The sequence below is a fragment of the Littorina saxatilis genome, linkage group LG10, assembly GCF_037325665.1.
Source record: "Littorina saxatilis isolate snail1 linkage group LG10, US_GU_Lsax_2.0, whole genome shotgun sequence".
Taxonomy (NCBI): Eukaryota; Metazoa; Mollusca; class Gastropoda; order Littorinimorpha; family Littorinidae; genus Littorina; species Littorina saxatilis.
The window spans coordinates 20482163-20508524 of record NC_090254.1 but is presented as its reverse complement, the minus strand read 5'-3'; the positions used below and the strand labels follow the sequence as shown (position 1 = coordinate 20508524).

The 26362-nt window shown below is 42.9% G+C and overlaps 1 protein-coding gene and 2 long non-coding RNA genes across 3 annotated transcripts in view; 2 read left to right on the top strand and 1 right to left on the bottom strand.

Annotated features, from left to right (window-relative positions):
- LOC138978394 (uncharacterized) overlaps window positions 1-26142 on the top strand; it is a 237124-nt gene extending 210982 nt beyond the window's left edge. The window contains exon 2 of the long non-coding RNA XR_011459672.1: window positions 20487-26142. This is a non-coding gene — a long non-coding RNA (uncharacterized lncRNA). The remainder of the gene's footprint in view (window positions 1-20486) is intronic.
- LOC138978391 (uncharacterized) lies at window positions 2375-14168 on the bottom strand. The gene is made up of 3 exons (XM_070351125.1): window positions 13092-14168; window positions 12547-12718; window positions 2375-11425 (listed from the first exon to the last, which is right to left on the bottom strand). The coding sequence occupies exon 3, from the start codon at window positions 9937-9939 to the stop codon at window positions 9451-9453; it is 489 nt and encodes a 162-aa protein (XP_070207226.1). The 5' UTR covers window positions 9940-11425; window positions 12547-12718; window positions 13092-14168; the 3' UTR covers window positions 2375-9450.
- On the top strand, window positions 14182-16998 carry LOC138978393 (uncharacterized). Its single transcript, XR_011459671.1, has 3 exons — window positions 14182-15201; window positions 15582-15762; window positions 16886-16998. It is a non-coding gene; the product is annotated as an uncharacterized lncRNA (long non-coding RNA).
- Window positions 26143-26362: the final 220 nt, after the last annotated feature.

Below are 26362 nucleotides of genomic sequence, written 5' to 3'. Positions count from 1 at the left end.
TTATTTCCCTTTGACCAACGGGGGTGTCCGTCTATACCAGGCCTTGTATAATTTTAATCCACCAATAACTCCCTAACCGTGTGTTTGACTGGTCCCAATTTTTGTAAGGACCGTCTCAGGAATGTATAGAATCTGTTCACCAAGTTTGGTGACGATCGGTCCGTTCATTCTTGAGATCTACTTGCGAACACAAACACATCGAGTGAAACCTATACACACCCCTATACCGGGGGTGGAAAAATCCTATTAGCTGTATGTCAGCGGCACAATGCAACCAGAACCAGCGTTTATGTGGAGTGATCGGGTGCTGGTCACTACCGCGAGCGTCACTACCGCGAGTACCACTACCGCGTCTCACACTAAAGTTGTGTTTCCGTACCCGCGATAGCGTTTTTCCAGCGGTGCGACGAAAATCAAGCACATAGAAAATGACCAGGGGCCAGTTTCATATACGCGCTCTTAGGCGTTCCTAGGAATAGGGCCTTAAGAGCTCTTAGCTGAGAGTGGGACGAAAGTTAGGAACGACGCGTTTCATGATCCATCTTTGGGATCGCTCTTTGCAAAGAGCGAGCAAAGCGCTATTTTTAGTGGCTAAACGGAGTTTCCCGATTAGTTACGTCACATCAGGTTCAAGGTCACAACATCCGGTTGAAAGCAGACGAAAACCTGATGATAACATCGATCCAAACAAAGTAAGGACACATTTACACATAGAGAAATAATAACCCTCCTTTCCAATGTTAACAAAAGCAACGCGATCGTGGAGGCTTGTTTTTCTAGCCCCGTTACAAAACGAATAAAACATGAGACTTGGTACCTACGTATGTATACATGTAGATCTAGATCTGAATGACGTCCTTGACATCGTCCATAATGAATTTTCTAGGCCTCAAATTTGTTAATAACTTCTACATCTGTGGACCGAATCACTTGATATATGGGATACTTAAACTTCAGTCTATGCATGACCCTTCTACAAATTGACAAATTTTTAGATCAAATGGTCTGACTTTTGTGCATTTTCAAAAAAGGTTGCCAAATTCGGGGATCGACTCAACAGCACGAGGTTTGAAATTGAGCAGTCGCCGAACTAACCCGATTTCAGCACTCAAGATTGTTAGCTTTGGGATAATTTGAATGACTTAGTATACCTGAATCAACATCAGAGAGTCAGTTATTTGAATATAGCAATTAAAAGCCGGATCAGGGCATTTCAAATGGATGAAAGCGTTCCTGTCATAAATGAATTTTGCGTGGCATTGCGAAAGTGTAACTGTACAACGAAGGGTTTATTTTTTCAGTCATTTGAGTTTAGCAAATATGTTCATAGTTGTGCATACACTTCAGTTCATCCACGACCATTCTACACAGTTTCGAGTCTCTAGGTATAATGATCGGACATTTACCTTTTCTACAAAATGTGTTTCAAATTACCCCTCCGAAATTGTGAGTGGCACGAAAGCTTTGCTGTTTAGGGAGCTGTAACTGCTTTCTTTAGGTCACCGATGATCTAAGGGGGTGATGGGGGTGTTTGTGTATTCTCAGATATTCAGATAATCCAAACAGTAAAAGTCTGGAGGGTTTAAATCAGGTAAGTATTGCTACCGCTAAATGTCAAACCTTGTTCTGTTGAGACGATCGTCGAATTTGGAAACTTTGTTTCGAAATTGCACAAACGTCAGACCATTTGTTCTACAACATTGCCAATCAAGGGAAGGGTCATGCATAGGCTGAAGTTTATGTCCCCTAAATATATAGTGATCCGGTCAAGAGATGTAGAAGTAATTAGCAGTTGTGAGGGTTGCAGTTTTCTTGGGTCACTCTGTACGTGTCTTGTGCCATTTTGACAACATTGTGTGTGTTTGATTGATCTGCACCTTGCATCGATCTGCGTAAGGCTTTGCTGACAGAGAGGGAGTTGGTTTTTTTTGTTTGTTTTGTGTTGTCAGGTCAAAGTTGTTAAATTTATCTCGCGTACTTGTCATGCAATTGTGACGTAAATAAAAATGTATTTCATTCAGACATCACAGACTGGGTGTCAAAATATGTGTGGGTGTTTTATGTGGGTGTTTTAGTTTTTACATAGATCTATATGAATTATTTTCTGTACTTATGAAGACATTGACTCTGCAATAATCAGTCGTGATAGGTCATACTGAAGAGAGAGAGAGAGAGAGAGAGAGAGAGAGAGAGAGAGAGAGAGAGAGAGAGAGCATTGGTCAGCATATCCTACGGATGGTCATTTCAGTAAGAAAGCATTATTTGCGTTATATGTATATCTTGACACAGACACACAAGCACACACACAGACTTTTATCTCCAAGCAGTTATTAAATGCCAACAAGAAGCATGGAACCCAACAAAACATCATTCAAATCTTTCTGATCATTCACATCTGACTTTATTTCAATGCGATGCATCGATTTTCACCACAACTTAACACGAGAAATAGCAGGGTTTTATTGTTTGACCTTTTTCTGGTTACCTTTTACATACCTTCCTAACACTGTAAAGCATCAATCATAAACACCAACACGAATGCGTTTATATTTGTACATTGGATAATTATTAATTGCAGACTATGAGGCTTTTGTTGATTACATTCAGTCACTGCCACCTGTGATCATCCAAAAATCAATCAATCAAAACTGCCTTTAGACATGTACCCAAATGTAAAATTTGTTTCTTTCCAGATAGCCATAAACGCCATAAATACCGGATTATGAATCCCATAATGTAAATGGGGTGGTTGACAAGATAGTTTGCATAACAAGGATTTTTTTTATATATATACAGCTGTATCAGATACACAGAGGATGGCCAGGTGAAACCTTAAAATAGAGTACGAACATATTCTTTATTTGAAAGAGAATTTTAAAAGGCCCCCCTCCTCCTCCCCTCCCAGTGTTTGTCCAAGTGTAAGACTTGTCTTATCCCACCAATCCATGCAAAAGACAGTCCACATCTGTGATGATGAGAACAATTCTTTGACATGGAAAGATTGTGCCTTTAAAATATAAGTACCATGTCAAAATCCAGATCACAGGTTTGTTGCCAATGTTTACTTGCCCAATTTCACAAGGCACATTGAGTCAGACTGTGTGAAGTTCATGCGATACAGTATCAGATAGTAGACATGTACATTAATATTCAAAGCATAAGGTATGTATTTTGTTTTTAACTGATTAAAAGTTCAACCTGACAAAGCATATTCAAATATGTTTTATAGTTTTTGTTTGTTACTGAAGAATGTTTAAAAAATAATTTAGTATTATTGAAAAAAACCAATGTTCTTGGGCTTGTTGATATAAATTCATGGGGTGACTGTGAGTTAAAATATTTTTTATTTACTTGTTGTTTCTTTTTATATTGGTTTGGGAAACAGCTACCAGCTTGTAAATGGCTGTGTGAGACAAAGTTACATACACAATTTTCTGATCAATCTTTTATTATATGAAGTCTTATATCGCGCGTGTATCTCCAGACTCAGACTCAAGGATCTATTTATGCCGTGTGAGATGGAATTTTTTACACAGTACATCACGCATTCACATCGACCAGCAGATCGCAGCCATGTCGGCGCATATCCTACTTTTCACGGCCTATTATTCCAAGTCACACGGGTATTTTGGTGGACATTTTTTATCTATGCCCATACAATTTTGCCAGGAAAGACCCTTTTGTCAATCATGGGATCTTTAACGTGCACACCCCAATGTAGTGTACACGAAGGGACCTCGGTTTTTCGTCTCATCCGAAAGACTAGCACTTGAACCCACCACCTAGGTTAGGAAAGGGGGGAGAAAATTGCTAACGCCCTGACCCAGGGTCGAACTCACAACCTCTCGCTTCCGAGCGCAAGTGCGTTACCACTCGGCCACCCAGTCCTTTATTTGTTCATGCAAGGCAGGTATTACTATTGCCATTGGATATACACTCTGCCAAAAAAATATGTTGCACCCATTTTCGTACCCCACTAGACCATTCATTCCCGTGTCAATTCATTCAAACTTTCTTTGTCATTAAAGGCCATCCACTTGGCTATCTGGCACACTTTTGGAATCAAAGATTCATTTTACATGGGTTACATGATCGCCTCTTAATTAAGGGTACCCCCCAAAATCGACCCTATAAAAACATTAGGCACTAATTATACATCAAAGAAAATTCAGAATAGGCACAATTTGGCAACTTTAACCAGGCATGGGAATTGAAAATTGTAAAAAAAGGCGGAAAATTTATAACTGAAGACGCGAAGCGTCAAGTCGACGGCGCGAAGCGCCTAGCCTTACTACGGGGGTCCGGGGGCATGCCCCCCCCGGAAATTTTTTTTCTCCAAAGAACCCAGATGGTGCAATCTGGTGTCATCTGAGCTCCAAGTTTGCCATTAAATTCTGTTTTTAGAATCAGAGTTTTTAGTACAAAAATGTACCAAATTTTGCTTACATGTATTATATATGGTTTAAATTTGTAAAAAATTTTATCTGTTGAGACAAACAGGAAAATGTAACTTGTAACACAATCTGTGCAATCTGGTTTACTTTCAAACATAATAGTTCAATAACTGAGGCGGGCGGTAGCAGTGCGTGAACAAAGTACGGAAAGTTTTCGCGGGCTTTTGCGCAAAGGCCAAAGTAACCGGTGCTTTTTTTGTGTGCCTCCCCCCTTTATTTTTTCGGCGGACACTTTTGCATTTTCGGCGGAACAAAAAAAAAATTCGGCGGAAGGACAATTCCCATGCCTGTTTAACATACGAGGATAAAGCCAAATCAATTATTTTACCTTTAAATGCCATTGAACGTTTAAATGAATAAACACGGAAATGAATGTTTTAGTTAGGGTACGAAAATGGGTGCAATAAGGCATTAAGTTTGCCTTCAAAGTGTGTATGATTCAGAAATACTAGTCACTGTGTGTTGAACTGGGACACCTAAGAACAAGGTTGGGGTTAAAATCAAAATTCAGAAAATTGTCACAGTACTATCCCCTCTCTTTTTTAGGTCACAGAATTAATTATTCAATTTACATAGACAAACTTAAAAACTCAATATCTTCAACAACAACAGCCCGAAAATCAATGTGGCTTTAAATTTCATCGCAATTGAGTACACTGAAGAGCACAAGTCAACGGAAATTACGAGAAACAGTGATCAAAATGGTGCATATTCCAAGGAAGTTGAGGGCAGGAACTACCATAAAATACACCGGTTTTTCTCTTCAAGTCATTTGACCACAACTTTTGAAAAATTATCTTTTAACACAAACGAAGTAATTTGAACTACTCAGTCGGGCTGATGTGGGTTGCGGACGACCCATATGGAATTCTGTAAGGAATTTTACGCTGTGTATTCTAATTGGGATGGTGTAGGTCATGTACGACCCATACTATGCAAAGAGACGGCAAAACTCCTAATTGGATGGCGTGGGTAGTGTACGACCCATACTTTTTATTTTACTTTTAATCCTTCTTTGGAAAGTATGGATTGTACACGACCCACATCATCAGGACTGTGTAGTCCAAAGCGTGATTCTTTTAAAGAACTAGGCAGATGCGTTTGAGGGCAGAATGTTTTGATGAGGCAGTCTATTGTAAAACAAATTATATGACTGAAAAGGGGCATGTATTGATTGCCCTTATTCAACAAGAAGAGCAAACGCTCGATCGAGTCACTTTCGCAGTTCTGCATATTATATGAGGCATCAGATGGACAGGAAGAAATTGCTATTCACAACACAATGAGTCACGTTCACATAAAATTTGAGCCCGGTCACTTTTATAGTTTCCGAGAAAAGCCCAACGTTAAGTTGTGTGTTGCCGAACAGAAAAGGCTAGTTATCTCCCTTGTTTTTCTGATAACGTTCGTAAAAGGCTACAGATGTAAATACTTTGATGTAAAGAATAATCCTACAAAGTTTCAATCACATCCGATGAACTTTGTCAAAGATATAAAATGTCTAATTTTTCCTTTGACGCTGACCTGTGACCTTGAAAAAGGTCAAAGGTCAACGAAACCATCGTTAAAGTGTAGAGGTCATTGGAGGTCACGACTAAACAAAATATGAGCCCGATCGCTTTGATAGTTTCCGAGAAAAGTCCAACGTTAAGGTGGTGTCTACGGACGGCCGGCCGGACGGCCGGCCGGACAGACTAACACTGACCGATTACATAGAGTCACTTTTTCTCAAGTGACTCAAAAAGCTGTTTGAGTTCACATGAGGAAGTGTGTATACATACAGTGATTCCTACAACACAGGCACCCCCAAAAATCAAATTCGAAAAATCAAGGTTCCTGCGTTAAAATCGACAACAAATCAGACTCAGAGCAATCAAATGTGCATCTGAAACAGTCAATTTTGTTACTATGCCATGCTGAGCGGTGTATGTGTTAATTCTCTCAGTAGGTATATGTGGTAAACCGGCACGGTTGGCCTAGTGGTAAGGCGTCCGCCCCGTGATCGGGAGGTCGTGGGTTCGAACCCCGGCCGGGTCATACCTAAGACTTTAAAATTGGCAATCTAGTGGCTGCTCCGCCTGGCGTCTGGCATTATGGGGTTAGTGCTAGGACTGGTTGGTCCGGTGTCAGAATAATGTGACTGGGTGAGACATGAAGCCTGTGCTGCGACTTCTGTCTTGTGTGTGGCGCACGTTATATATATGTCAAAGCAGCACCGCCCTGATATGGCCCTTCGTGGTCGGCTGGGCGTTAAGCAAACAAAAAAACAAAACAAAAATATGTGGTAATCCTCTCAGTAGGCATAAAAGGCAGTTTTTGAAGCCGTTTTAGCGGGTAATGAAACAAAACAATACATTTGAATTTCTGCAATTTTTAACGCATTGCGTTCAAATATTTGGTGATTCGTGCTAACACATGTCATGAATTAGAAAAGACAACATTAAACAGGTTTGCGATTGTGAGGTGTTAGCCGGTATTTTTACCGACAATTATCAAATGAATTAATTAAGCAACAAATCAGTGCTGGGGCCGACGCTATTCTTAGCGTACATTAACGACCTCCCGGAGAGACTGACGGCACTAGCGCGCCTGTTTGCGGACGACACTGCAGTGTACAGGGTGGTGACTAGCGTAAACAACCAGGCCCAGCTACAACAAGACCTCCATCGCCTAGCCGAGTGGGAGAAGAGCTGGGACATGCAGTTCCATCCTGCAGAGTGCAACACCCTGCCTGTTACGAGGAGCAGACGCCCACTACAGCCCTCTTACCAGCTCCATGGGCATACGCTGGAGACAGTGAAGGCGGTCAAGTACCTGGGTGGGACCATTCAGGGTGACCTGTGCTGGGACGACCATATTAACAACATCGTCAGCAAGGCAAACAAGACCCTGGGGTTCCTGCGGCGCAATCTGAAGATCTCATCAAGATCCGTGAAAGAGCAGGCGTACAAGGCCTTTGTCAGGCCTATCCTGGAGTACGCCTCGTCAGTATGGGACCTGCACACCCAGAAGAACATCGACAAGCTTGAGACCGCCCAGAGACGAGCTGCCCGATTCGTCTGCAACCGCTACCACAACACGTCAAGTGTCAGCCGGATGCTGGACTCCCTTGGGTGGCAGTCTCTGGAGGAGCGCAGGAAGCTTGCCCGCCTATCGATGCTCTACAAGATCACGAACAGCATCGTCCACTGTCCGGGCATCAAGTCGAAGCTGGCCCCCTTACCACCACGCCAGCGAAGAGGCCATTGCCAGCAGTTCGGCCTCATCACCTGCCGCACTCAGTATCGGAGTGCCGCTTTTCTACCCAGCACAGTGAAGGACTGGAACTCTCTACCAGCAGCTGTCGTCGAGGCCCGCACTGTCGACACCTTTGTGTCGCGCGCCTCGCACTAAACCAGTAGCCACTGTGACTCATGTCCCCTCCCCCCATACTCCCCAACCTGTGAATTTTAAATGGACTTTTGGATGCTGGAAACGCTGCTTTCTTGGACTTGCGCAACATCCCATCAAGTGCCGAAGTAATCACTACTGCTGATTGTGGGCAATAATGGAAAGACAAGACAATCAGATGTACCGAATTACAAACAAAATGTCAAGTCATTTGAAACGTTAGTACTGCTGTTATGCGACATGTTAGAAAGAATTACAAAAAATAAAGATGTACCTTTTCCAAAGAAAACAGATTTGTTTTTAAATATGCAGGCTTTTTAAACAAACATTAAAGCTTCAAATTACACTGAAATGTAATTCATAATCAACGACGGCTGCTCAGACCACTTGTTCAAACGCGTACAAACATTCTTGGGAAATGCTCTCTCAAAAGCCCTGCTCAGCAGCTAGCAGTTAAATGTTCAGCAGTGAGCTTGATGTGGGCTATTTGTGCTCAGCGCTGTGAAAATAGTCCACTTCTTAAAGATTACTTTCGCTTTGAAATCCTCATACCATCCATGTCTAATAAAATATGTACATGAAATTTGAGTATTTGGTTTATTTGAAGTTGAAAATAGCAACAAATTAAATTTGTTTGATGAGTCAGCTTAGACTTAGAGTTAGATCAACCGACTATTTTAAGGACTCTTTCTGGCATGTCAAATAAAAGCAAACCTAATCTCTCGAATGACTTGATGTACTTAACGACATGTCTTAGCATAAATTACCAGACGTTTGAAGGCAATGCATTGAGAAATTTATTAAATGTGCTGGATTTCTTCTGATTACCCACTAAAATGGCCCCAGAAACCGCATTTTACGGCTTCTCAGAAGAATTACATACCGTTCATCATGCCATTACGCCATTGTTAGACAAGATATGTAAACTAAGCTGACTGTTTGGATGCATATTTAATTTTTCTTTCTAATAACATGCACAACAGGTTTCCTTTCAGCAGTTTTGATAGTATACTGTTCAAAAAAAGAAACGCATAGCTTGTAATATTTGGTTAATTTAGTTATATGGCTACAAGGATATCCACCAAACTGCAGAAAATGTTTATCTGGTCGTCGACCTTTCGTCCATTGCCACAAGTGAGCTCTGCACGTGACGCATGCGTTATCAGTGGCTACAATGTCAAAATTGCTCATTTGGCATGACCACTCGTCATGCTTCAGTGTAATCTCGTGAAACTCGGGGAATATTGAGCTCTCACCATGTCTTCCAAAACCCATAAAAGCGGATTGTTCGCCACAAAGAAATCAGACGACAATTCAGCGACGAAAGATGGCCCGATTGAGCAGAGAAGACCGCCAAATTGCATTGGGTCGTTTACAAGCAGGCCAAAGTCAAAGTGCAATCGCCAGGCACTTCCACGTGTCCCAGAGCACCATCAGTAGACTGTGGGTCAGGTTTCAAGCCACTGGCTCCGTTGCTGACTTGCCACGAGCGGGAAGACCAAGGGCGACAACTGCTGCTCACGACCGCTTCATACGGCTCCGCCACCTCCGGAATCGTTTCCTGTCGGCCTCATCTTCTGTCCAGGCTCTCCCCGGGCCACACCGATTATCGGACCAGACCGTGCGGAACCGCCTGCATGAAGCTGGTTTGAGAGCTCGCAGACCTCACAGAGGAGCTGTCCTCACCCGCCGCCATCGCCAGAACCGAGTGCAGTGGGGCAACCAGCACCTTCGCTGGACCGTCCGGAATCACTGGAGACACGTGTGGTTCAGCGACGAGTCCTACTTCCTGCTCCAGCGACATGATGGTCGGAGGAGGGTCTACCGGAGAGTAAACGAACGTTACGCGCCCAACTGTGTGGATGAGGCACCCGTTCATGGTGGTGGAGGCGTCATGGTGTGGGGGGCGATCAATACCGCTGGAAGGAGCACCCTGGTGCACGTCCAAGGGCGCATAACTGCCCAGCGATACGTGGAGGAAATTCTGCGCCCACACGCCCTTCCTCTTCTGGCTGACCAGGATGCCATATTCCAGCAGGACAACGCTCGCCCGCACACAGCACGACTCACCACCCAGTTCCTCACCGACCACCATGTCCAGGTGCTTCCCTGGCCATCCATGTCGCCAGACATGAACCCGATAGAACACCTCTGGGATGAATTGGACAGACGTGTGCGCAGGCGAGAAGAAGCGCCGGCAAATCACCGCGATCTATTGCAGGCACTTCAGGAGGAGTGGGACACCATCCCACAGCAAGATATCCGGCATCTGATCCAGTCCATGCCCAGAAGGTGCCGGGCAGTTGTTGCTGCTCAAGGCAGTCACACCCCCTACTGACTTGACAGCCTCGGCACCCAATCGTATTGATTGACTGATTGATTTGAAGATGCAAATGAACTGTGTGTGCATTCAACTGTGTCCATACCAAATTTCAAACAAATAATCTAAATATTGGATTTTCTGTTAATTTTTTCGAAAAATAAAACAAATTTGGCAAGTAGCAACTATGCGTTTCTTTTTTTGAACAGTATATGTCGATTTTAACACGTTAAACTTGATTTTGCGAATTTGATTGTTGGGGATGCTAGTCTTGTAGGTTCTATTTTATAAACAGTACCTCGCGTAAACTAAATCTGTTTTCTATATAACATAGGACAATGAATGGCCTTTTCAGTCTTATAATTGGTTTTACAATAAATGGCCTCATTAAAATGATCTGCCCTCAAACGCGTTTGCTTAGTTTGTTGTTGTTGACAGGTAGTATAGAAATAGAATATGAACGTTGGACATGTTTTAACTGCTAACTAATATTGACAAAACCACTGTATACTTCTGTGTCTGCAGACTGTTCCTGGCATAATTAATGTAAATGCTTAAAAAATTCCTTTAACCATTTTAAATATAAAATTTGTTGTTTTGTGCAAGGGACGTTACACAGTGGCCACTACATACAGTGTTGGTAGTTGGCCCCTGAGCAAGCGTCAGCATCAGTGTTCGTAGTTGGCCCCTGAGCAAGCGTCAGCATCAGTGTTCGTAGTTGGCCCCTGAGCAAGCGTCAACATCAGTGTTGGTAGTTGACCCGTGAGCAAGCGTCAGTATCAGTGTTGGTAGTTGGCCCCTGAGCAAGCGTCAACATCAGTGTTGGTAGTTGGCCCCTGAGCAAGCGTCAGTATCAGTGTTGGTAGTTGGCCCCTCAGAGAGTATCAGGGTCAGTGTTGGTAGTTTGCCCCTCTGCGAGTGTCAGCATCAGCGTTGGTAGTTGGCCCCTCGGCGAGTGTCAGCCTTAAGTGTTGGTAGTCGACCCCTCAACGAGTGTCAGCATCAGTGTTGTGTCAGCATCAGTGTTGGTAGTTGGCCCCTCAGCGAGTGTCAGCCTCAGTGTTGGTAGTTGACCCCTCAGCGAGTATCACCATCAGTGTTGGTAGTCGACCCCTCAGCGAGTATCACCATCAGTGTTGGTAGTTGGCCCCTCAGCGAGCGTCAGCCTCAGTGTTGGTAGTCGACCCCTCAGCGAGTATCACAATCAGTGTTGGTAGTTGGCCCCTCAATGAGTGTCAGCATCAGTGTGTGGGTAGAGGTCCTTGAACAAGGAACAGCAACATAGTCATAAGAGCAGAAGGTTTCTTGTATTAAATGTTAGCAACAGAGCAGTTTCACCACATAATCTTACAAGAAAAAGAGAAGACAGTGAGTAATTCTAAAACTTGCTCTTATTCATACTACACTTAGCAAACCATTCTATCTGTACAAATTGTGTACTTTAAAAAAAAATCACTCCCGAATCATTTTGTTCAAACTTTCTACGCCATTAAAGGCACTTCACTTGGAAATGTGGCACACTCTTCCGCTGCTCAAAAAAGGATCCCCCAAAAATTGACCCGAAAAAACACAAAGTACCACTTAAAAATCGACTCAAGTTCAGGATAGACACAATAATAATAATAATGAAAATAGAACATTTATATAGCGCTTCTTCACAGCTCAAAGCGCTTTGGCAACGTTTACATACGTGAAGAAGAACATCAATTATCTGTCCAGAACAGGGTGTCTTCTTTGGTTAACTTTTGTACTTTGTGTTCTGCCATTACTGCTGATGCAGGTGTCAATCGCTTCAGCAGTAAAAAACATGAGGTCTTGCGTTAATTTAGAGGGGTTAAACAATTAAAAGAAAGCTCTGTATATCAGCAATGACTCAGTCCTTTAAAATGAATCAGACAAGGCTAACAATTCAGGAAATGGAACAAACCAACTGAATTACAAATTAGCACAATTTCTTGAAATCCCCTAGAGCATGTTCTATTCTCCTCACAATCTATGCCCCCCCCCCCCCCCCCACGTTAACAATAACAGTGTAAATACATGTTTTTAGTACTAGTAAATTACTAGTTATTGTCACTTAAGAATCAGTTTTGTTGATATCAAGGAGTAGTAAAATTTAAAGTCAAAGTTTCAGATAAAAGTTTAAAAAAGAAGTCAAACACTGAAACAGCATTCTTCTTACTCACTGTCCAGTTTTTGTGTGTGTCACTGTGTGTGAGAACAATACGTTTTGACACATCTCTTTCAATGTGTATGCATACTACTACTATTACACAAGTTAGTACTATGTGATCCCAGAACGCCTCTTCTTTTGTTTTCCAAATGTTCTACAGAATTGTCAATGACTGAATGAGTATCATATTACAAGCATAACATATTTACCTGAAATGATGTCCAGTCTTTTCTTGCACACCACGTTCACTAAGACTTATGCTTTCATTGGCATTCCTCATTGTCTCTGCCCTTGCTTTGGTAACTGTATGTTAGTGTCCACGGGTAGAAGATGACACTGGAGGAGAGCATGGTGGTGCCAGACGATGATGAAGTTTATTCTCTGGTGATACAAGAAAGAAAATTATGAGCGTTTGCTGAATGTTTCAGTGTTTGCTTGTATGCATTTACAATTACCAGGTGAATACGCTGCACAGATCTGCAGTGCAGATGATACTAAGACAACACTGTCAGCACAGCTACCAAGTCAAACTTACAACGAGCACAGTCAGTATATATAATATGGTGCTGATTAACAATAACAACCCATTTAAGTTTCAAACATGCCTTTTCTGCTCTAATGTTTTCTCTCTCATGCAAGCTGTTTTATAACCTTGACATTTTCTGCAACAACATTCCCAAACACAATCTGAAAAGTAGCATGCCTTGAAAGGAACATTTGATCAATTATGCTTTAGATCTATTCCAAACATTACCTTTTTTCATCATGACAGGAAACAATGCTGACGTGTCTTGCTGACGTGTCTAGTTCACGTGTTGAGTTAACCTGCTTGGAGCACTGCTGTAGATATAGGGTGTGACTGAGTATTCAGGGTGTCAAGATGTAGCCAATGTCACCGTATATGAACAAGCCCAGAGGTGCTTGGATTGCAGGACACACCCAACTCTCATTTAAAATCATGGTACCCTTTTCACACCCTGGCCATAGAACAACACGACACACGGTCCAAAGATGTTCGTCACCAACTACTTCAATGCCTATAGAAGCCGTCACGGCGTGGCATCCTTCCTTGTTGATATTATACTCGTGCTGTTTTGTTTCGTTGACTGACTGATAGACTGTTGTTCGAAAATGTGTGTAAACAGCACCACAAACACGCCGAAAAAGTGCACTACAAGTACAAGCTATCTGGAATTGCTCACGAGTACGTGTGGTTAGCCGCTTCCTGTCGGGTTCACACTCGTCGTGCAAGGCAGAATATACATTCGGTGGATGCAGCGAAGACTCGTTTCCTTGCTGATGTAGAATATGTCGCCGTGCATGGACTGACAGACATCAATCACGCAGAAAACGGTGCAATCATAGTCTTCGCGGGTGCTTGTAAGTGCTAAACTGCATACCGTCCACACTCTTGTCAACATAATTCAAAGACGAGTCCATGCTTTGACAAATGAAAGCGTGCGGCACTCTCCTTATCGTCTTGGGCATTCCGCGGATCCGTGCGGTGACGAAAATGTGTTGATGGCGCATGTTATATCGCAAAATGATGCACGAGTCGAGTCGACTCACAGTCTCATTTACGGCCGCCATTTTTAGGATTAAAATTATCTCCCTTGCAAGTTGGGGGCGCTTCTGTCTGCTCTTACCTAACTTAGGGCTGGGGGGGGGCTGCCCTATGTTAAGAGCGACATAGGAGCGCTCTTTGGCCAAAGAGCGGTCCGTGAAACGCACCTATCTTAACTTTGCTCTTAACCCCATCTTGACCCCTTAAGAGCTCCTAAGTTAGGATAAGAGCGGTATATGAAACCGGCCCCAGGGGCCAGTTTCATATACGCGCTCTTATCCTAACTTAGGAGCTCTTAAGGGGTCAAGATGGGGTTAAGAGCAAAGTTAAGATAGGTGCGTTTCACGGACCGCTCTTTGGCCAAAGAGCGCTCCTATGTCGCTCTTAACATAGGGCAGCCCCCCCCCAGCCCTAAGTTAGGTAAGAGCAGACAGAAGCGCCCCCAACTTGCAAGGGAGATAATTTTAATCCTAAAAATGGCGGCCGTAAATGAGACTGTGAGTCGACTCGACTCGTGCATCATTTTGCGATATAACATGCGCCATCAACACATTTTCGTCACCGCACGGATCCGCGGAATGCCCAAGACGATAAGGAGAGTGCCGCATGCTTTCATTTGTCAAAGCATGGACTCCTCTTTGAAATATGTTGACAAGAGTGTGGACGGTATGCAGTTTAGCACTTACAAGCACCCGCGAAGACTATGATTGCACCGTTTTCTGCGTGATTGATGTCTGTCAGTCCATGCACGGCGACATATTCTACATCAGCAAGGAAACGAGTCTTCGCTGCATCCACCGAATGTATATTCTGCCTTGCACGACGAGTGTGAACCCGACAGGAAGCGGCTAACCACACGTACTCGTGAGCAGCTTGTACTTGTAGTGCACTTTTTCGGCGTTTGTGGTGCTGTTTACACACATTTTCGAACAACAGTCTATCAGTCAGTCAACGAAACAAAACAGCACGAGTATAATATCAACAAGGAAGGATGCCACGCCGTGACGGCTTCTACAGGCATTGAAGTAGTTGGTGACGAACATCTTTGGACCGTGTGTCGTGTTGTTCTATGGCCAGGGTGTGAAAAGGGTACCATGATTTTAAATGAGAGTTGGGTGTGTCCTGCAATCCAAGCACCTCTGGGCTTGTTCATATACGGTGACATTGGCTACATCTTGACACCCTGAATACTCAGTCACACCCTATATCTACAGCAGTGCTCCAAGCAGGTTAACTCAACACGTGAACTAGACACGTCAGCAAGACACGTCAGCATTGTTTCCTGTCATGATGAAAAAAGGTAAGGTTTGGAATAGATCTAAAGCATAATTGATCAAATGTTCCTTTCAAGGCATGCTACTTTTCAGATTGTGTTTGGGAATGTTGTTGCAGAAAATGTCAAGGTTATAAAACAGCTTGCATGAGAGAGAAAACATTAGAGCAGAAAAGGCATGTTTGAAACTTAAATCATAAATGGGTTGTTATTGTTAATCAGCACCATATATATAATACTGACTGTGCTCGTTGTAAGTTTGACTTGGTAGCTGTGCTGACAGTGTTGTCTTAGTATCATCTGCACTGCAGATCTGTGCAGCGTATTCACCTGGTAATTGTAAATGCATACAAGCAAACACTGAAACATTCAGCAAACGCTCATAATTTTCTTTCTTGTATCACCAGAGAATAAACTTCATCACCGTCTGCATCGTCTGGCACCACCATGCTCTCCTCCAGTGTCATCTTCTACCCGTGGACACTAACATACAGTTACCAAAGCAAGGGCAGAGACAATGAGGAATGCCAATGAAAGCATAAGTCTTAGTGAACGTGGTGTGCAAGAAAAGACTGGACATCATTTCAGGTAAATATGTTATGCTTGTAATATGATACTCATTCAGTCATTGACAATTCTGTAGAACATTTGGAAAACAAAAGAAGAGGCGTTCTGGGATCACATAGTACTAACTTGTGTAATAGTTGTAGTAGTATGCATACACGTTGAAAGAGATGTGTCAAAACGTATTGTTCTCACACACAGTGACACACACAAAAACTGGACAGTGAGTAAGAAGAATGCTGTTTCAGTGTTTGACTTCTTTTTTAAACTTTTATCTTTGACTTTAAATTTTACTACTCCTTGATATCAACAAAACTGATTCTTAAGTGACAATAACTAGTAATTTACTAGTACTAAAAACATGTATTTACGCTGTTATTGTTAACGTGGGGGGGGGGGGGGGGGGCATAGATTGTGAGGAGAATAGAACATGCTCTAGGGGATTTCAAGAAATTGTGCTAATTTGTAATTCAGTTGGTTTGTTCCATTTCCTGAATTGTTAGCCTTGTCTGATTCATTTTAAAGGACTGAGTCATTGCTGATATACAGAGCTTTCTTTTAATTGTTTAACCCCTCTAAATTAACGCAAGACCTCGTGTTTTTTACTGTTGAAGCGATTGACACGTGCATCAGCAGTAATGGCAGAACACAAAGTACAAAAGTTAACCAAAGAAGACACCCTGTTCTGGACAGATAATTGATGTTCTTCTCCACGTATGTAAACGTTGCCAAAGCGCTTCGAGCTGTGAAGAAGCGCTATATAAATGTTCTATTTTCATTATTATTATTATTGTGTCTATCCTGAACCTGAGTTGATTTTTAAGTGGTACTTTGTGTTTTTTCGGGTCAATTTTTGGGGCATCCTTTCTTGAGCAGCGGAAGAGTGTGCCACATTTCCAAGTGAAGTGCCTTTAATGGCTTGGAAAGTTTGTACAAAATGATTCGGGAGTGATTTTTTTTTTAAAGTACACAATTTGTACAGATAAAATGGTTTGCTAAGTGTAGTATGAATAAGAGCAAGTATTAGAATTACTCACTGTCTTCTCTTTTTCTTGTAAGATCATTATGTGGTGAAACTGCTCTGTTGCTAACATTTAATACAAGAAACCTTCTGCTCTTATGACTATGTTGCTGTTCCTTGTTCAAGGACCTCTACCCACACACTGATGCTGACACTCATTGAGGGGCCAACTACCAACACTGATTGTGATACTCGCTGAGGGGTCGACTACCAACACTGATGGTGATACTCGCTGAGGGGTCAACTACCAACACTGATGGTGATACTCGCTGAGGGGTCGACTACCAACACTGATGGTGATACTCGCTGAGGGGTCAACTACCAACACTGAGGCTGACACTCGCTGAGGGGTCAACTACCAACACTGAGGCTGACACTCGCTGAGGGGTCGACTACCAACACTGAGGCTGACACTCGCTGAGGGGCCAACTACCAACGCTGATGCTGACACTCGCAGAGGGGCCAACTACCAACACTGACCCTGATACTCTCTGAGGGGCCAACTACCAACACTGATACTGACGCTTGCTCAGGGGCCAACTACCAACACTGATGCTGACGCTTGCTCACGGGTCAACTACCAACACTGATGTTGACGCTTGCTCAGGGGCCAACTACAAACACTGATGCTGACGCTTGCTCAGGGGCCAACTACCAACACTGTATGTAGTGGCCACTGTGTAACCTCCCTTGCACAAAACAACACATTTTATATTTAAAATGGTTAAAGGAATTTTTTAAGCATTTACATTAATTATGCCAGGAACAGTCTGCAGACACAGAAGTATACAGTGGTTTTGTCAATATTAGTTAGCAGTTAAAACATGTCCAACGTTCATATTCTATTTCTATACTACCTGTCAACAACAACAAACTAAGCAAACGCGTTTGAGGGCAGATCATTTTAATGAGGCCATTTATTGTAAAACCAATTATAAGACTGAAAAGGCCATTCATTGTCATATGTTATATAGAAAACAGATTTAGTTTACGCGAGGTACTGTTTATAAAATAGAACCTACAAGACTAGCATCCCCAAAAATCAAATTCGCAAAATCAAGTTTAACGTGTTAAAATCGACATATACTGTTCAAAAAAAGAAACGCATAGTTGCTACTTGCCAAATTTGTTTTATTTTTAGAAAAAATTAACAGAAAATCCAATATTTAGATTATTTGTTTGAAATTTGGTATGGACACAGTTGAATGCACACACAGTTCATTTGCATCTTCAAATCAATCAGTCAATCAATACGATTGGGTGCCGGGGCTGTCAAGTCAGTAAGGGGTGTGACTGCCTTGAGCAGCAACAACTGCCCGGCACCTTCTGGGCATGGACTGGATCAGATGCCGGATATCTTGCTGTGGGATGGTGTCCCACTCCTCCTGAAGTGCCTGCAATAGATTGCGGTGATTTGCCGGCGCTTCTTCTCGCCTGCGCACACGTCTGTCCAATTCATCCCAGAGGTGTTCTATCGGGTTCATGTCTGGCGACATGGATGGCCAGGGAAGCACCTGGACATGGTGGTCGGTGAGGAACTGGGTGGTGAGTCGTGCTGTGTGCGGGCGAGCGTTGTCCTGCTGGAATATGGCATCCTGGTCAGCCAGAAGAGGAAGGGCGTGTGGGCGCAGAATTTCCTCCACGTATCGCTGGGCAGTTATGCGCCCTTGGACGTGCACCAGGGTGCTCCTTCCAGCGGTATTGATCGCCCCCCACACCATGACGCCTCCACCACCATGAACGGGTGCCTCATCCACACAGTTGGGCGCGTAACGTTCGTTTACTCTCCGGAAGACCCTCCTCCGACCATCATGTCGCTGGAGCAGGAAGTAGGACTCGTTGCTGAACCACACGTGTCTCCAGTGATTCCGGACGGTCCAGCGAAGGTGCTGGTTGCCCCACTGCACTCGGTTCTGGCGATGGCGGCGGGTGAGGACAGCGAGCTCTCAAACCAGCTTCATGCAGGCGGTTCCGCACGGTCTGGTCCGATAATCGGTGTGGCCCGGGGAGAGCCTGGACAGAAGATGAGGCCGACAGGAAACGATTCCGGAGGTGGCGGAGCCGTATGAAGCGGTCGTGAGCAGCAGTTGTCGCCCTTGGTCTTCCCGCTCGTGGCAAGTCAGCAACGGAGCCAGTGGCTTGAAACCTGACCCACAGTCTACTGATGGTGCTCTGGGACACGTGGAAGTGCCTGGCGATTGCACTTTGACTTTGGCCTGCTTGTAAACGACCCAATGCAATTTGGCGGTCTTCTCTGCTCAATCGGGCCATCTTTCGTCGCTGAATTGTCGTCTGATTTCTTTGTGGCGAACAATCCGCTTTTATGGGTTTTGGAAGACATGGTGAGAGCTCAATATTCCCCAAGTTTCACGAGATTACACTGAAGCATGACGAGTGGTCATGCCAAATGAGCAATTTTGACATTGTAGCCACTGATAACGCATGCGTCACGTGCAGAGCTCACTTGTGGCAATGGACGAAAGGTCGACGACCAGATAAACATTTTCTGCAGTTTGGTGGATATCCTTGTAGCCATATAACTAAATTAACCAAATATTACAAGCTATGCGTTTCTTCTTTAGAACAGTATACTATCAAAACTGCTGAAAGGAAACCTGTTGTGCATGTTATTAGAAAGAAAAATTAAATATGCATCCAAACAGTCAGCTTAGTTTACATATCTTGTCTAACAATGGCGTAATGGCATGATGAACGGTATGTAATTCTTCTGAGAAGCCGTAAAATGCGGTTTCTGGGGCCATTTTAGTGGGTAATCAGAAGAAATCCAGCACATTTAATAAATTTCTCAATGCATTGCCTTCAAACGTCTGGTAATTTATGCTAAGACATGTCGTTAAGTACATCAAGTTATTCGAGAGATTAGGTTTGCTTTTATTTGACATGCCAGAAAGAGTCCTTAAAATAGTCGGTTGGTCTAACTCTAAGCTGACTCATCAAACAAATTTAATTTGTTGCTATTTTCAACTTCAAATAAACCAAATACTCAAATTTCATGTACATATTTTATCAGACATGGATGGTATAAGGATTTCAAAGCGAAAGTAATCTTTAAGAAGTGGACTATTTTCACAGCGCTGAGCACAAATAGCCCACATCAAGCTCACTGCTGAACATTTAACTGCTAGCTGCTGAGCAGGGCTTTTGAGAGAGCATTTCCCAAGAATGTTTGTACGCGTTTGAACAAGTGGTCTGAGCAGCCGTCGTTGATTATGAATTACATTTCAGTGTTATTTGAAGCTTTAATGTTTGTTTAAAAAGCCTGCATATTTAAAAAAAAAATCTGTTTTCTTTGGAAAAGGTACATTTTTATTTTTGACTCACATGCGAAGCAAAAGTGAGTCTATGTACTCACCCGAGTCGTCCGGACGTCCGGACGTCCGGACGTCCGTCCGTCCGGAAAACTTTAACGTTGGATATTTCTTGGACACTATTCAGTCTATCAGTACCAAATTTGGCAAGATGGTGTATGATGACAAGGCCCCAAAAAACATACATAGCATCTTGACCTTGCTTCAAGGTCAAGGTCGCAGGGGCCATAAATGTTGCCTAAAAAACAGCTATTTTTCACATTTTTCCCATTTTCTCTGAAGTTTTTTAGATTGAATACCTCACCTACATATGATATATAGGGCAAAGTAAGCCCCATCTTTTGATACCAGTTTGGTTTACCTTGCTTCAAGGTCAAGGTCACAGGAGCTCTTCAAAGTTGGATTGTATACATATTTTGAAGTGACCTTGACCCTGAACTATGGAAGATAACTGTTTCAAACTTAAAAATTATGTGGGGCACATGTTATGCTTTCATCATGAGACACATTTGGTCAAATATGATCAAGGTCAAGGTCACTTTGACCCTTATGAAATGTGACCAAAATAAGGTAGTGAACCACTAAAAGTGACCATATCTCATGGTAGAAAGAGCCAATAAGCACCATTGTACTTCCTATGTCTTGAATTAACAGCTTTGTGTTGCATGACCTTGGATGACCTTGACCTTGGGTCAAGGTCACATGTATTTTGGTAGGAAAAATGTGTAAAGCAGTTCTTAGTGTATGATGTCATTGCTAGGTTTCGTTACCCTAAAGGTCGAGGTCAAGCATGTGAGTCGTATGGGCTTTGCCCTTCTTGTTTGTAATTCTTTCTAACATGTCGCATAACAGCAGTACTAACGTTTCAAATGACTTGACATTTTGTTTGTAATTCGGTACATCTGATTGTCTTGTCTTTCCATTATTGCCCACAATCAGCAGTAGTGATTACTTCGGCACTTGATGGGATGTTGCGCAAGTCCAAGAAAGCAGCGTTTCCAGCATCCAAAAGTCCATTTAAAATTCACAGGTTGGGGAGTATGGGGGGGGGGGACATGAGTCACAGTGGCTACTGGTTTAGTGCGAGGCGCGCGACACAAAGGTGTCGACAGTGCGGGCCTCGAAGACAGCTGCTGGTAGAGAGTTCCAGTCCTTCACTGTGCTGGGTAGAAAAGCGGCACTCCGATACTGAGTGCGGCAGGTGATAAGGCTGAACTGCTGGCAATGGCCTCTTCGCTGGCGTGGTGGTAAGGGGGCCAGCTTCGACTTGATGCCCGGACAGTGGACGATGCTGTTTGTGATCTTGTAGAGCATCGATAGGCGGGCAAGCTTCCTGCGCTCCTCCAGAGACTGCCACCCAAGGGAGTCCAGCATCCGGCTGACACTTGACGTGTTGTGGTAGCGGTTGCAGACGAATCGGGCAGCTCGTCTCTGGGCGGTCTCAAGCTTGTCGATGTTCTTCTAGGTGTGCAGGTCTCACACTGACGAGGCGTACTCCAGGATAGGCCTGACAAAGGCCTTGTACGCCTGCTCTTTCACGGATCTTGATGAGATCTTCAGATTGCGCCGCAGGAACCCCAGGGTCTTGTTTGCCTTGCTGACGATGTTGTTAATATGGTCGTCCCAGCACACTCACCTCACCTCACCTACGCCTGTGACCCCGTCTGGGGTATAGGCCGCCAATCATCGTCCCAGCACAGGTCACCCTGAATGGTCACACCCAGGTACTTGACCGCCTTCACTGTCTCCAGCGTATGCCCATGGAGCTGGTAAGAGGGCTGTAGTGGGCGTCTGCTCCTCGTAACAGACAGGGTGTTGCACTTTGCAGGATGGAACTGCATGTCCCAGCTCTTCTCCCACTCGGCCTGGCGATGGAGGTCTTGTTGTAGCTGGGCCTGGTCGTTTACGCTAGTCACCACCCTGTACACTGCAGTGTCGTCCGCAAACAGGCGCGCTAGTGCCGTCAGTCGCTCCGGGAGGTCGTTAATGTACGCTAAGAATAGCGTCGGCCCCAGCACTGATTTGTTGCTTAATTAATTCATTTGATAATTGTCGGTAAAAATACCGGCTAACACCTCACAATCGCAAACCTGTTTAATGTTGTCTTTTCTAATTCATGACATGTGTTAGCACGAATCACCAAATATTTGAACGCAATGCGTTAAAAATTGCAGAAATTCAAATGTATTGTTTTGTTTCATTACCCGCTAAAACGGCTTCAAAAACTGCCTTTTATGCCTACTGAGAGGATTACCACATATTTTTTGTTGGTTTTTTTGTTTGCTTAACGCCCAGCCGACCACGAAGGGCCATATCAGGGCGGTGCTGCTTTGACATATATCTAACGTGCGCCACACAGAAGACAGAAGTCGCAGCACAGGCTTCATGTCTCACCCAGTCACATTATTCTGACACCGGACCAACCAGTCCTAGAGCACTAACCCCATAATGCCAGACGCCAGGCGGAGACACTAGATTGCCAATTTTAAAGTCTTAGGTATGACCCGGCCGGGGTTCGAACCCACGACCTCCCGATCACGGGGCGGACGCCATACCACTAGGCCAACCGTGCCGGTTTACCACATATACCTACTGAGAGAATTAACACATACACCGCTCAGCATGGCATAGTAACAAAATTGACTGTTTCAGATGCACATTTGATTGCTCTGAGTCTGATTTGTTGTCGATTTTAACGCAGGAACCTTGATTTTTCGAATTTGATTTTTGGGGGTGCCTGTGTTGTAGGAATCACTGTATGTATACACACTTCCTCATGTGAACTCAAACAGCTTTTTGAATAAGGGCAATCAATACATGCCCCTTTTCAGTCATATAATTTGTTTTACAATAGACTGCCTCATCAAAACATTCTGCCCTCAAACGCATCTGCCTAGTTCTTTAAAAGAATCACGCTTTGGACTGCACAGTCCTGATGATGTGGGTCGTGTACAATCCATACTTTCCAAAGAAGGATTAAAAGTAAAATAAAAAGTATGGGTCGTACACTACCCACGCCATCCAATTAGGAGTTTTGCCGTCTCTTTGCATAGTATGGGTCGTACATGACCTACACCATCCCAATTAGAATACACAGCGTAAAATTCCTTACGGAATTCCATATGGGTCGTCCGCAACCCACATCAGCCCGACTGAGTAGTTCAAATTACTTCGTTTGTGTTAAAAGATAATTTTTCAAAAGTTGTGGTCAAATGACTTGAAGAGAAAAACCGGTGTATTTTATGGTAGTTCCTGCCCTCAACTTTCTTGGAATATGCACCATTTTGATCACTGTTTCTCGTAATTTCCGTTGACTTGTGCTCTTCAGTGTACTCAATTGCGATGAAATTTAAAGCCACATTGATTTTCGGGCTGTTGTTGTTGAAGATATTGAGTTTTTAAGTTTGTCTATGTAAATTGAATAATTAATTCTGTGACCTAAAAAAGAGAGGGGATAGTACTGTGACAATTTTCTGAATTTTGATTTTAACCCCAACCTTGTTCTTAGGTGTCCCAGTTCAACACACAGTGACTAGTATTTCTGAATCATACACACTTTGAAGGCAAACTTAATGCCTTATTGCACCCATTTTCATACCCTAACTAAAACATTCATTTCCGTGTTTATTCATTTAAACGTTCAATGGCATTTAAAGGTAAAATAATTGATTTGGCTTTATCCTCGTATGTTAAAGTTGCCAAATTGTGCCTATTCTGAATTTTCTTTGATGTATAATTAGTGCCTAACGTTTTTATAGGGTCGATTTTGGGGGGTACCCTTAATTAAGAGGCGATCATGTAACCCATGTAAAATGAATCTTTGATTCCAAAAGTGTGCCAGATAGCCAAGTGGATGGCCTTTAATGACAAAGAAAGTTTGAATGAATTGACACGGGAATGAATGGTCTAGTGGGGGTACGAAAATGGGTGCAACATATTTTTTTGGCAGAGTGTATATCCAATGGCAATAGTAATACCTGCCTTGCATGAACAAATAAAGGACTGGGTGGCCGAGTGGTAACGCACTTGCGCTCGGAAGCGAGAGGTTGTGGGTTCGACCCTGGGTCAGGGCGTTAGCAATTTTCTCCCCCCTTTCCTAACCTAGGTGGTGGGTTCAAGTGCTAGTCTTTCGGATGAGACGAAAAACCGAGGTCCCTTCGTGTACACTACATTGGGGTGTGCACGTTAAAGATCCCATGATTGACAAAAGGGTCTTTCCTGGCAAAATTGTATAGGCATAGATAAAAAATGTCCACCAAAATACCCGTGTGACTTGGAATAATAGGCCGTGAAAAGTAGGATATGCGCCGACATGGCTGCGATCTGCTGGTCGATGTGAATGCGTGATGTACTGTGTAAAAAATTCCATCTCACACGGCATAAATAGATCCTTGAGTCTAAGTCTGGAGATACGCGCGCGATATAAGACTTCATATAATAAAAGATTGATCAGAAAATTGTGTATGTAACTTTGTCTCACATAGCCATAAACAAGCTGGTAGCTGTTTCCCAAACCAATATAAAAAGAAACAAGTAAATAAAAAATATTTTAACTCACAGTCACCCCATGAATTTGGATCAACAAGCCCAAGAATATTGTTTTTGAGTCACTTGAGAAAAAGTGACTCTATGTAATCGGTCAGTGTTAGTCTGTCCGGCCGGCCGTCCGTAGACACCACCTTAACGTTGGACTTTTCTCGGAAACTATCAAAGCGATCGGGCTCATATTTTGTTTAGTCGTGACCTCCAATGACCTCTACACTTTAACGATGGTTTCGTTGACCTTTGACCTTTTTCAAGGTCACAGGTCAGCGTCAAAGGAAAAATTAGACATTTTATATCTTTGACAAAGTTCATCGGATGTGATTGAAACTTTGTAGGATTATTCTTTACATCAAAGTATTTACATCTGTAGCCTTTTACGAACGTTATCAGAAAAACAAGGGAGATAACTAGCCTTTTCTGTTCGGCAACACACAACTTAACGTTGGGCTTTTCTCGGAAACTATAAAAGTGACCGGGCTCAAATTTTATGTGAACGTGACTCATTGTGTTGTGAATAGCAATTTCTTCCTGTCCATCTGATGCCTCATATAATATTCAGAACTGCGAAAGTGACTCGATCGAGCGTTTGCTCTTCTTGTTTTTCAATAATACTAAATTATTTTTTAAACATTCTTCAGTAACAAACAAAAACTATAAAACATATTCGAAAATGCTTTGTCAGGTTGAACTTTTAATCAGGTAAAAACAAAATACATACCTTATGCTTTGAATATTAATGTACATGTCTACTATCTGATACTGTATCGCATGAACTTCACACAGTCTGACTCAATGTGCCTTGTGAAATTGGGCAAGTAAACATTGGCAACAAACCTGTGATCTGGATTTTGACATGGTACTTATATTTTAAAGGCACAATCTTTCCATGTCAAAGAATTGTTCTCATCATCACAGATGTGGACTGTCTTTTGCATGGATTGGTGGGATAAGACAAGTCTTACACTTGGACAAACACTGGGAGGGGAGGAGGAGGGGGGCCTTTTAAAATTCTCTTTCAAATAAAGAATATGTTCGTACTCTATTTTAAGGTTTCACCTGGCCATCCTCTGTGTATCTGATACAGCTGTATATATAAAAAAAAATCCTTGTTATGCAAACTATCTTGTCAACCACCCCATTTACATTATGGGATTCATAATCCGGTATTTATGGCGTTTATGGCTATCTGGAAAGAAATTTTTTTTACTTTTGGGTACATGTCTAAAGGCAGTTTTGATTGATTGATTTTTGGATGATCACAGGTGGCAGTGACTGAATGTAATCAACAAAAGCCTCATAGTCTGCAATTAATAATTATCCAATGTACAAATATAAACGCATTCGTGTTGGTGTTTATGATTGATGCTTTACAGTGTTAGGAAGGTATGTAAAAGGTAACCAGAAAAAGGTCAAACAATAAAACCCTGCTATTTCTCGTGTTAAGTTGTGGTGAAAATCGATGCATCGCATTGAAATAAAGTCAGATGTGAATGATCAGAAAGATTTGAATGATGTTTTGTTGGGTTCCATGCTTGTTGGCATTTAATAACTGCTTGGAGATAAAAGTCTGTGTGTGTGCTTGTGTGTCTGTGTCAAGATATACATATAACGCAAATAATGTTTTCTTACTGAAATGACCATCCGTAGGATATGCTGACCAATGCTCTCTCTCTCTCTCTCTCTCTCTCTCTCTCTCTCTCTCTCTCTTCAGTATGACCTATCATGACTG